The 13,006-nt window shown below is 51.9% G+C and overlaps 1 protein-coding gene across 1 annotated transcript; it reads left to right on the top strand.

The window, feature by feature from the left end:
- Positions 1–4,822: 4,822 nt before the first annotated feature.
- Positions 4,823–11,552, top strand: CXCL14 (C-X-C motif chemokine ligand 14). The gene is made up of 4 exons (XM_028103678.2): positions 4,823–4,886; positions 5,054–5,159; positions 8,849–8,962; positions 11,390–11,552. Exons 1-4 carry the CDS (start codon positions 4,823–4,825, stop codon positions 11,403–11,405), a joined length of 300 nt encoding a protein of 99 aa, XP_027959479.1. The 3' UTR covers positions 11,406–11,552.
- The last annotated feature ends 1,454 nt before the right edge of the window (positions 11,553–13,006 follow it).

Below are 13,006 nucleotides of genomic sequence, written 5' to 3'. Positions count from 1 at the left end.
CCAGATACCTGCAGGGTTTCCTGGAAAAACCACACTCCTGCTCATTCACCTTCTCCTCCTCCTCCCAGCAAACACTTTTCTGAAGCAAATGTGCTGAGAAGAACTGGCGTTTCTGGGAACATGGTCTTGCCAATGGCCACCCTTATCCACCCCCTACGTGCACGCATGTACCCACACACACACTCTCTCCCCTCTCCCCTACCCGCTCCCTCTCTCACCTGACCATGTAGTCTACATAGCCTGGATTCAGCAATTCTCTATCACACCTCTGGGCTTTTGCCTGAAACACACTTTTATTTATTCAAAGATGTGGCCAAACACTGCAGTAGGTTGAGAATGAGTAAGGAAGACACAGACTCTAGCTTCACAGAACCAACAGACCAGAGGATGACCCACAATACACTCCCAAATAAACATGAACATGGTACCATGTGAGGTTGCTGCACATACAATGTAAGAAGTAAAATAGGTCAACAGCACAGAGAGTGACTGCAGGCACAGGGAGGAGGAGAGTGACAGTGTGACTGGGTCTCAAGAGTGACTATTTGGGAGAAGAGGGCCACCTGCCAACACCTGGAGAGCAGTGGTGTGGGCAGAGGGTCCCGCAAGGACAAAGATCCAGAGAGAGGGACAGGCTCAGCATGTCTGAAGGAGAGGACAAGGCACTCTGGTGGAGCATGGCCACAGGCAGAAAGGTGGATGCTGGTCACGAGGCGACTGGCTTTGACTCTGAGTGAGATCAGGAGCCAGCAAGGCATTGAGCAGGGGGTTAACCCCAGGAGATCACTGTGTGAGGAGCAGAGACTATAAGGGGGCAGGAGTGGTCTCCTCCCCATTGTCACCCGGTTAACACCTTCTCATCCTTCAGACTGCAGTCCAGTGGGCATTTCCTCTGGGAAGCCACCCCCACCCCCTAACCTGCTCAGATCCCCTGATGAGCCCCATAGTATTAGCTTCCCTTCATCACATCTAGCTCTGCAGTAATTTCATGTGCATTTCTGGTTGTCTGATTAATGTCTGTCTTCCCCACTAGACTCTGAACTCCTTGGGAACAGGTACACCCCTCCTCTGCTCACCTTATATCCCCAGCACCTTGCACGAGACTGGCACACTGTGGGTACTCAATCACTGTGAACAGAATAAATATGCAAATTCCTAGGATCTCAGCCAATTTTTCCACTCCCTCGAGGAATGATTTTCTGCTTATATTTCCTCCCACCTCTGTGCCCCCCATACCTTGCATGTACCCCTTCCACAGAGGCCAGCATAATCACCTACAAACACACACACACACACACACACACACACACACACACACACACCCGACTGTGCTCCAAAGGGCAGGATATATGTGTGGTCCTTCACTGCACTCCAGGGATCCCCTTCAATCAGGCAGTGTTGCTGTGCATAGAACTGCCTCCCCATATCCACCTCACCCTGCCTCATTCACCTGCTCAAAGACCCCCCATATGAGCTCAGTAGAGAGTCTGCACCCTAAAGGCAAGTCAAAGGTCAAAGTTGAGGCTCAGGTGAGCGGCATCACCCACAGACAGGTTGGCAGCAGAAGGCCCCCATCCTCTCCTGTACCAGTGACCTTGAAAGAACTCACACAAACGGGAGTGAGCTCTGCTTGCAGAAACACATGGCTGTATTTTGGGGCACCTGGGTGGCACAGTCGGTTAAGCATCCGACTCTTGGTTTTGGCTCAGGTCATGATCTCAGGGTCTTAAGAGCCAGCCCTACATTGGGGTCCACGCTCAGTGGAGAGTCTGCTTAAGACTCTCTCTCCCTCTCCCCGCCCCCGCGTGTGCTGTCTCTCTCTCTCTCTCTCTCTCGAATAAATAAATAAATAAATCGTAAAAAAAAAAAAGACACATGGCTGTATTTTGCAAACCAAAGATAAGCATATATAGACTAAGGAATACAACTAAGGACAAAACACTGGATTGTCTGACCTCTGGTCTCACCCTGGAAGTTGGGAAACTGGCCCGTATTTTTAGGGCCAACCACTTTCTCCTATAAAAGCTCAGTGCCCGTGATCCCGGATGCTGTTAGATCCTACTTAACTAATCAGCACTGTTAATAAAAAAAAATCTATTTCACATGTTCTGAGAAAGCTTAGTAGGTAAGAAATCCTTTTTGCAGAATAAAATGCATTATATTTTTTAAAGGGCAATTTGTATTAAAAGCCTTAAAATGGACATAACCCATGGCCCAGTGACTCTGAGATATGATCAATTTTTAAAGGGCCCCAAAATTGAGCTACAAGAATATCTGTCACACAGCACTGCTTCTGAGATAATATGGTGGAAAACAATCCACATGTCTAGCAGAGAGTAATTACTTAAAGTAATTATGACACATCTGTACAGTGGAATATGCTGCATCCAAAATACTAAAACAATACACAGCAGTTATTGAGCACTTACTCTGTGACAGGGACTGCATTAAAAGCTTTACAGACACCATCTCATTTAATTCTCCCTAAGCTGTAAGTACCATTATCATTACAACCTCGCAGATTAGAAAATCAATAATGAAGAGAGTTAAATCATTTGCCCCAGGTCACACAGCTAGTAGCAGGATTCACACCCAGGCAGTGTGACATGGAGACACCAAGTTCTCACGCACGATGCTCTATGACTTCATACGACGCTATTAAAAAGAGACTGGAGAAGCAAAACCAGTCACATGGGAGGATGTTGATGATAGAGTGATAGGTAAAACAAGCGGGTTATTGAATAGGACACACGCACTGATCACATTTGTGCAAATGAATGCAAGCAAAGACAAAGGGTTTGAAAAGATAACACTGTTGGCATCTTGGTGTAGACCTCTGAGTGGGTGGAAGTGTGTGTGTGTGTGTGTGTGTGTGTGTGTGTGTGTGTGTTTTATGTTTTCTTCTGCTTGTGTTTTCTGATTTTTCTGTAACAAATGTTTTGGTTTTGTACTAAGAAAAATTTTCAAGAGATTAGAAATTTTAAAAATTAATGCTAATGCCAAAAAAATCACTCCCTTGCACTCATATTCTGCATAAACCTAAATGTCCAGCTGTTGGCCTTGCTTTAAGTATAGATACAACTGCATGCATAGGACTTAGGAAATGGCCTGAAGCCAGCTCACGAGCTCTGGCAGGCTCTTCATGGCCAAGCATCCTCTCAAGGCAGCCAAGGTTTCAAACTGGGAAGAGACAGCACACATTTTCCTACTCTGCCCCCAGCCTCCTGCCCTCCCCATCCCCCCAGACCCCTCTCTGGGTATTTGTACCCCCAGAGAGTTAGTGAGCTGACAGCACAGAGCTGTGTGAGCTGGAAGAAACTGGCAGCTTCTGCCCTGGCTTCAGCTCTGGCCTGGGAGCCAAGCCCAGGGACCCTTGGAGCCTGAGACACTCCATCCCCTGTCGCTGAGTCTAAGAAGGAAGCACTTCCCCAAGTGCCTGAGGGAGGCAGGACAACCCAGAGACTAGAGCCCCAGAGCTGCAGCCACATATACCAGGGCCCCTCCTGGCCTAGCCACCTGCCTCCTGGCCACATGATCTTACCCAAGTTATTTCTTCTTCTGAGTCTGTTTCCATGCCCATCAAATAAGGAATTAAAATACCAACTTAGAAAAGGACTTATAAGAATCAAAAGAATACATATTAAAATACATCCTATAATGATACCAATGAGTAATATTTCCTGGGCACCAGCTATGGGACAGGTACTCTGTTGAACACTTTATAAGTCCGATCTTACACAGCTCTCACAGCCACCCGATGACAGGCAAAATGAAGACTTAAAGTAGTAAAGTCACTTGCACTTCTAAGTAATGGAGCAGGAATTCCTGTTGCCATGCCTTGGCCCACACCACTCCACCAGAGAGCTTGGCATATGTGGGGAACATGGACTTTGTGCAGATGGTTACCACTGCCATGTCTCCCTACTGGACAGAGGCTTTAGAGAATGGTATGACAATGAGGAATCCTGGCTTCTGGCCGCCCCCCCCCCCCCCCCCCCCGCCAGCCTGCACAGGCAGCTCACACAGCCACACACCACTTTAGGAAGCCTTCCTGTCAGAGTGACCAAATCTCCCTCACACACACCCTTGGAGGCAGCCCCAGCGGCCACAGGCAATGGCTTTGCTGCTGTACAACCTATGGCAACCTCCCTCCAGACCTGGCCTCGTGCTCTGGCCACCAAGGCTGCTGGCCCAGCAAAGACAACTCACGCCCTAGGAGTCAGGCCTGCTGGCACCCACACCTGGCACCTGCTCCAAAACCCTTTCAGTCTCAGAAGATCTGGGCCGCGGGCCTGGGGCTCTCAGCCGCCCGTCTGGCCAGAGGGAACCACACGAATCGGAAAAGCAGTACCCTTAAGCAGCCTCTCAAGCGTCCGGTACAGCCCGGGCACCGGCGGTGTGCGCGGGCTGGAGTCCGGGTGTGCAAGCGTTCGCGTAGAAGTGAGAGGGCAGCCGGTGTGAGTGTGCCTGTGCGCGCGTGGCTCCGAGTGAGCGCCGCTGTGATCACGGTCCCGGGGCGGGGAAGGTCTCCTCCCCCCACCTCGTTGAGAAATCTCAGTGAGTCACCGACTGGTTCTGCATATTAATGAGCTCGCTGCGGCGAGGGCAGGAGCGGATTTAAAAAGAGGCCCGGGCGGGAGGAGGGAGGCTGCGGAGAGAGCGCTGAGCGGAGCGCAGAAGCGCAGCGCGGCAGCCGAGGCACCCACCGACGGGCGCAGCGGGAGCGAGCGGAGCCGGGAGGCGCGCTCCGGGCAGAGAGAGCCGAGCCGGCCGGGCGCCCTCCCCAGTCCCTGCTCCCGCGCCCCGCGCCCCTCCGGCCAGCATGAGGCTCCTGTCGGCCGCGCTGCTCCTGCTGCTGCTGGCGCTGTGCGCCGCACGCGTGGACGGTGAGTGCCCGGGAGGTCCCTCGTCGCCGCCCGGTCCCGTCCTGGGGCACCCAGGCGCCAACTGCGGGGCTTCCTGGGACCCTGGAGGTTCTGGGTGGGCACCGAGGGAGGTCGGGGGCAGGAGACCCCGCACGCGGCTGAACGGCACCCCGCGCTCTCCCTTGCAGGGTCCAAATGCAAGTGCTCGCGAAAGGGGCCCAAGATTCGCTACAGCGACGTGAAGAAGCTGGAAATGAAGCCAAAGTACCCGCACTGCGAGGAGAAGATGGTTATGTGAGTTCTGGCTCCTCACCGTGAGCGTGTGCGCGCTGCTCTTAACCCGGTGCTGGGGCACAGCTTGGGGCTGGATCGGGCGGGCTAACAAACATTCCTCTGTGCCTCTGGCAAGGCCTTGGACCAGCCTTTGTAATTGCCCAGCGAGTCCTTGGGACGCTGGCGCGACAGTGTGAAAGAGAGTTTGGAAAGAGGGTCACTGTCCGGTGCTCTGGAAACAGCCCCTCTGGGAGTTCACCCTTGCTAAGATTCAAATGGGCAGCCTAGGTGCCTGCACTGCCCACCTTTCTGGGATGATCAAGGGTTAAGTGGCTCCCGTTGTGCCAACTTTAGAAAATCCGGATTGAAAGCACTCAAAACACACCCAGAACTATTGTACTTGCCCCCAAACTGGGAGGCATGCTGCCTTCCTGTTACTGGAGAGAGAATAAAAACAAATGTCTTTAAGTCCTCAGACCCTCCTTTCAGAGCCTTTTTCCGATCAGGGGACCACAGACGGTCAGTTTTTGGCTTCTAGCGATTTCATTTTGGGACTGATCCTTGATCTTCCCCCACCGGCTGGACTCTTGTGGGTCCCTGAGCCTGAGCAGTGCTGTGCAAAGTGTTCTGTTGGGGTTAACGTGCCATGCGGCTGGAGCCCTGCTTGGTGGGGATGCGAGGAATATTTTAAAAACTGGGGCAGAGTGAGAGAACACTGAGTTTCCTTGCTCCTCTGCCTTCCCAATTAACCACTTGAGTCCAGTACCACTGTTTCCCCATCAATACACACTTGGCCAGGAAGGAAGCCCTTGGCAAAGCAGCTACCAAATATCTGCCACGGACCATGGGCCCCTCTTCCCCTCCCCCAGCAACAGGACACAATTTATTCTCAGTCTGGGCAAGTGCCTTCTGTCTGCTGGACCTGCTGGCCCAAAGGCCTCCACCCCCCATTGCCACCTGGCTGCACAGTCAGGCTCAAGTTAGGGGAATTTGCAAAGCCATCAGGCTTGAGCTGAACCCCACTGCCTTTCCGCCCAGGCACTTAAATTAACCTCTTGTCCCTTGCCCCCTTGCCTTGCAAACCCAAGTCCCGAAAAACTGCCAGAAAATCCTTTTTGGTGAGGGCCAGGGTTCCCACAAGCTGAGAGAGGAGCTACAAGCCCCCCACCCCATGGTTCCCAGCTCGGGGGCTGGAGATGACAGGGACACTGAAAATTAAGTCTGCACTCCTCTAAGTGCTGAAAACCACCCCATGCCCCAAGGCAAGGTGTCAAGACCTTTCAGGGAAGGAGAAGCAGGGTATGGGGTGCAGAGCCATCTCAAAAAGACAGAACCCTCAATAAACAGGCTTACTCCTTTTCCTGGCAAAACTTCAGAATAGAGAAGAAACTGACAGCAGCGGGCAGATGCGGGAAGGCCTTACGCAGCCTTGTGAAAACTTGCAGTGGCCTCCAGAGGTCCGAACACAGTCAGCGTCTCCAAAACCTTCACTCACACCCAGGTGCCCCCCCATCCCTGAAGGGCTAAACATCCTCTCCCGTCTCAAGCTCCTAAGAGTCTCTAGATCAGACAAGGGGCCAGCACTTTTTGCCAAAGCAGGTTTTCAGGCACAAAAGCTGAACAAAAGCAAGTTTTGCAGCTCACCCTGAGTCACCCAGAAATCTCTGATGAGGCTGGGGGTGGGGTGGGGAGGGCAGTCAGCTTTGCAAGTGGGAGTTCTTGCACCAGGAGACTCCAGATTTTATATAGGGCAATTTGTGTCATATGTCCACTGAACTCTTGCCAAAACCCTCGGCACCCAGAACCACTGAGGAGAGAGGACGCAGGACCCGGAATTTCTGAGTAACTGCTGGGAACAGAAATCCTCGTGTCTCCACCCCACAACCAATTTTCACAGGCCCAGTATTGTGACAAGCATTTGAGGACTGTGCTGGGAGGGTCGAGTGTCCTCCCCTGCTGCCCCTCCCTTCAGGACTGGGCATCCTCAGCCTGGGTACAGTGACCTAACTGAGGAAGGGCTTTTCATCAGGTTTGGGCACATCCTTTCTTTCCGAGGGCAAAAGCAGTATTGTACACAGAGAGCAGTGGGCTAAATTCCCGCAGAGCAACCAGGTACCGCAAGGAGGAGAAGGAGCACACTCCCCCTGAAGCCTGGCCCTGTGCTGGCCACCTAGAAGGAGGAACAGGACCAGGGAAATGACTGGTCTCAGGGAAGGCCAGCGAAGGCAGAGCCCAGTCCACAGGCACTAGCAGAAGATCCACACCTACTCGAGGAAGCTGAGGCTGTGGTGGGGGCCTTGGAAACTCAGAGCACAGAGAAGGGAAGAGAACAAGTTGCCCAGAAATATTCTGCCCCCATACTGGTGGCAAGATTCGATTCTTTTCTCCCTGTCAACTGGGACAGTCGGTTCATGGTGGCCCTGGTCCCATCTAGAACTTGGCATGTGCCCTGACACTTTTATCTTTGGGAACCTGCGGGGCCCTAGCTGACCTCTCTCCTTCCCTTTTTGCTCTTCCCATTCCAGCCCCCAACTGCCCCTCTTTGGCCCCGCAGCTCATTCCCCAGCACCCAGTCCAGGAGCATCCCTTGCCTGTGCTGTGACCTCTCAGGGAACGGCCCCTCTCCCCTTCCACTTTTTCAGGTCCCCTACATGGTCCCTCATTCTGGAACACCATCCTTCCTCCCCCACCCAGAAGATTCCTCCTAAATCCTGCCGCCCTAGCTCAGCCCTGGCTGAGAGGGGCATAGAGGTACTGGGCAGTAGTCCTGCCTCCCCATCCAGGCTGGAGCTCACACACTAAGGCTTCTCCTTGCCCCTGGCCATCCCATCTTCCATGACAAATACTAATGACGGTAACTCTTCACCGTGCATCTACCAAGTGCTAGGCATTCTCCATAGATTATATCATCTCATCACCCAATAATCCTAAGAGGTATGTCCTATAATTAGACCCATTTTACAGATGGGCAAACTCATTCAGGGTTTACCCAAGGTCCACAGACAGACCTGGGATTCATACTCTGTACAATTCCGCCTGCTTCCCTCCCACATGGCTAGGGCCTCCACTGGCTTGGAACACTGGCTGATGGAGGCCTGAAGGGAGGTCTTACTTTCTTGCCAGAGGCTGAGACAACAGGGACTTCATGCTCGGGAATCAAAATGGGCTTCAAGGCCAGCAAGACTTAACTTCAAGATCTGTAATGCCTAGCCCGGGGACAATCTTCAGAGGATCAAGTGGAACTGGGGTTTGAAGGGTCAGAGAGAGACCACCACATGCACAGAGCATGGCTGAGTCCCACCGCGAGCTCCTCATTTCTAAGAAAGAGGTCTTAGCATGTGCACCTTGCTGGCCTTAGCTCTCTCCACCTCTCCATCCCAGGTTCAGAGCAGCTGGAAGAGTCCCCTGAGCTTTGTTCTCTAAGGGAGGCATAAGCCCTGTAAACAACAGCCTCATGGGGGTAGGGACGGGGTAAGGGGACTATCCCAGACTCTAAGGGCTCCAGGGGAAAAGTGAGAGCCTAAGGGGACACCTAGAAACTCCCAAAGAGCCAGCCAGGCAGTGAGCACATGGGCACGCTCCCATGAAAGGAGGGAGGAGGCCACAGTCTCTCAGTGTCCTGACTGGGACAGACCAGGGCCACCCACAGGCCACAATAAGGGGCTTCATTCAGGCTCCTCAATCCTCCACCCCATGCTGCTCCATTTCAGCATCACCACTAAGAGCGTGTCCAGGTACCGGGGTCAGGAGCACTGCCTGCACCCCAAGCTGCAGAGCACCAAGCGGTTCATCAAGTGGTACAACGCCTGGAACGAGAAGCGCAGGTATGGCCCACCTCCTCGCCCCTTCCTTCCCCCCCGCCCCAGCTCCAGATCCTAGACTCCAGCTAGCTCATCAAGCCCTATCTAATGGGGGAACACCCACCACCGTCGCCACGGCAAGCAGATAGCCAGCCCTGCTTATAGAACCCCACGCGGTAAGGAATTCACCACTTCCCAAAGCAGGCAATTCCTCTCCTGGACAACTGTAAGCATCGAAAATGTAACCTTTTGTGAACTAAAGTTTGCACCATGCTAACTTTTTAAGTTGCAGTCTTAATTCCTCTTCTTTTTAAAGTAACTTAAGGTCTCCGATCCTCAGTTTCCCTCTGTCAAATGAATGAGCAAGCACCTGGCGTGGCTCTCTGTGATTCTTGTGTGGTAAAACATGACCATTCAAGTAACTGGGGTTTATTAACTGTAACACTGGGTACAACACAAGATGATGAGGACAGTGCCTCGCCAGCAACATTCCCTCCCCTCAAGGTGCTGCATGCCCCCTCCCATACTCCTAATCTCAGAGGGTAGCAGTAGCCAGATGACCATAACCATGAACCAGACCCCTGTCCTCTCTGGGCTCTGTTTCTCCATAATCAGAAAATGACTTTCCATCTCTAATCTGGGGTCCTATGTTTGGCAAGTTCCTGGTTTCCTCATACCACATAGAAGAGAGCCTGTCCCAGAGCACACCTACTCCTCACACACTCAGGGCCTGTCTACACCTGTACCTACCCAGCATGTTCCGAGAAGCGCTTGCACGCACACACACAGAAGGGACTTCCTCAGGAGCTGGTGCCAGCACCTCATCCTGCAGAGCGGGAAACCGAGGCCAAGTGGAGGTGGGGAGTAACTTCCCTAGGAGCACAGGGCAGGAAGCCAGGCCTCCCAGGGTCACCTTCACCCTGCCTAGAGTGGGTGCCTGAGCCACCCCTCCCATTGTCCCACCCAGCCCTTCCACTGTAAGCTCAGCCCATGACCAGCTCTCCACCGGCTGACACTTGGGCCCAACCCCAATACCTGAGCCTTCTGTGCTGCCTCCAAAACTGCCTCGTCTGCAGCTGCTTGAAATAGAAACTGATGAGAGCGAGAGATTATTTTCTATAAATCTGATGGGAATGAAGCAGGTGGCTCACATGGCAGAAGCAGGACCTGCCCCTGTCCACTGTCACTCTCCAGGCCCTGCATCACCAAAGTGGAACGAGGCTCACCTCGGGGCCAGTCCATGGAAGGGGCTGAGAACATCTCCACCAGACTGCTGGCAGACACTGAGGCGGTTTGCACACTTTGTCCCTCAGCCCTCCACCTGGGCCCTAGCTCTGACGAAGAGGAGGCAGGCATGGGACAATGCAGCCCTGCTCTTTTGTCTCGGCAAATTCCAATGATGAGGGCATCTCCGTTACCAGGCCTCCCGTCACTTTATTACAAAATGAGCTCGTCCTCTTTCTGGGGAAGCTGAGGCATCCTGGGAGAGGAAGGGGGCAATTCCTTACCCTCCCTCTGTAAAAGGTTGAAAATGTCTCCATGAATGTACAATGGAGAGAAAGGAACTATCTCGAAGTCCTCTTTGCAGAGACAGTGAGAGAATGCTAAATGTAGGGCAGAGGAAGGAGAAGCCAGCCCGGCAGCCCAGGCCCATGGAGCCAGACTAGCAGATCTGCATCTCAGAGCTCCCAGCTTCCGGCTGCCAAGGGAAGCAGCGCATCAGGCAGAGCACAATTAGGGTGATCCTACTCAGGAATCAGGAAGAAGGCAGAAGAATCTGAGTATGAGGCATAGCCCTGGAACAGCCATGGGGCAGAAGAGAAGGGATTTAAGTACCTAAAGAGAGACAGTCTGGAAGGTGAGGGGAAAAGGCCAGCTTGGGAATGCACACAGGCCCACAACCACTAGAGGAAGTGATCTTGAGCCACAGGCCTCCCCGACAGCCCTAGCCCCAGCCCTACTACCACCCTTCAGTCTTCAGGCAGCAGCTTCTAGAACTAGCATTTTTCTGGAAGGCATGCATTCTCTGGGCAAAATACAAAGAAAGATGCAATCCTAAATTGAAGGAGGGGCTGCCTGTCCTCCCATGTTGCATCCCTGCTCATGCTGCAAACAGACCTCATTCCCACCACTGACATTCAGTGTTCACAGGGCAAATCTGAAGTCCCCTGTGCCTCAGTTTCCTCACATACAGAGACGGTTTGCTCCATAGGGCTTTGAGGATTGCAGAGGTAGAGGCTGTTGAGAATGCACAAAGCCAGATTTGGGTAAACTTTTGTGGTCCATGTGATGACTTCTTAAGGGTTCCCCACTCCCACCCCCACTTCTCCCAAGCTCCAGAATTCCTGGGAGGGGCGCTCCTAAAGACAAGGATGAAGCAGCTTAGCCACCAGCCTGTGGATCGCCTGTGTCATATTCTGAGCCACTGACATGGGTGTTTTCTCTTCCTAGGGTCTACGAAGAGTAGGGTGAAAAATCCCACATGGGAAAACTTCATACCAGCTGGGAGAGGAGCAAAGGATTCTGCAGATAAAAAACAAAAAAACAAAAAAACAAACCTTTTCTTTCTCACAGGCATAAGACACAAATTATATATTGTTACAAAGCACTTTTTACCAAGGGTCAGTTTTTACATTTTATAGCTGTGTGCGGAAGGCTTCCAGATGTGAGACCCTTCTCTCGTGCTCCAGACTTTATCACACACTGCTTTTTATCGAAGAGGGGGAAACTTATGCCTTTCCTTTGTAAAAAAAAAAAAAAAAAAAAAAAACTGCTTTTTTGTATTTGTCCAGACATCACTACATCTGAGCTTTATAAGCGCCTGGGAGGAACCCAGAGCTTGGTTTAAACATTTCATAGCAGCATTGCTCCGTTGCTAATGCAGGAAGCTTCCGCTCAGAGGTCCTCGCGCCTCCACACAGCTGCCATGGGCTCTCCTGGGCTCATGGTTGGTCACAGCCTCAGGGGGACTCCACGGTGGCCCCTGTCACCAGGCAAGAAGAAGCCGATCTCTCTGCATCTGTTCTTTAAGGAACTTAAGTTTGGCTGCCAGAGAAATGTGCTTCATCCCCCACCCCACCCCACCCCCACTTTATTTTTACATACTCTAGGAAACATTTCCAAGATTCTGGGATGGCAAAGCATAGGGTCCTTAAGGAAGGGGTTGGGTCTTCTCTCCTTCCTGTGAAAGGTTCACTGCTTCAGTACTGAATACTTGGGAAGCACGTGAAGTTCCCAACACTGTTAGCAAAACCTGACAAGAAAACTTAAAAATCTACCCGGACACGCACAATGCCCAGCTACAGACACACGTTCTATCAATGATGGAGAACCTTCAGAGCATGTTTCTTTCCCTCGTTGCAACTGAACAGGCAGGACAGAAGCATTCTGTGACTCCCCGTGTAATTCTTCAGTGTTAAACAGTGCAGTCCTCTTTTGAAAGCCGAAACAACCACATGCCCTTTTCTTTGTAAATATACTCTTTAAGAACGCCCCCTCCATACACTGCCCCTTCAGTATATGCCTCATTGTACTGCTGTGTCGTCATATGCTATGCACGTGTCAGAAACCATTAGCGTTGCATGCAGGTTTCATATTCTAAGACAAAAAGAAAAGTAATAAAATATATTTGAAATGTACCAAAATTCTAGACTACTGACTTTTTTTCTATTCAGTGAGGCCAGGATGACAATCAAATGTTTACTACATTGTGAATAAACAGGGACAAATGCATTGGGAAGGAAGGAAAACTGGCATTTCCCAAATACCTGTAAATACTGTCACCTTTGTGGAACGCCATTATGGTGCTAAAGCAGGAGGCAATTAACATAGCACTCAGGACACCAGGGCATGATGAACACTTGGTAAATGTCGCACCCTTGATAGTCACAAGAGCAGGCCACTCTGTACTTTGCACAAACCACCCACAGCCCCACATCCCTCTGTATCCAAATCAGCCAGGCCCTAAAATAGGCCTCTCTGTGCCCACCTGTGTCCCCCACGTGCCACAGGACTGCCTAAAGGGGCAGCCTCCACCTGTCTGCACTTTTTGTGCACTACCCTAGGAAC

Source organism: Eumetopias jubatus, unplaced genomic scaffold, assembly GCF_037043125.1.
Source record: "Eumetopias jubatus isolate StellerSeaLion01/CBP00866 unplaced genomic scaffold, mEumJub1_p1.0 scaffold_5, whole genome shotgun sequence".
Lineage (NCBI taxonomy): Eukaryota > Metazoa > Chordata > Mammalia > Carnivora > Otariidae > Eumetopias > Eumetopias jubatus.
The sequence above is the reverse complement of the archived record's forward strand: the minus strand, read 5'-3'. Positions and strand labels throughout refer to the sequence as shown.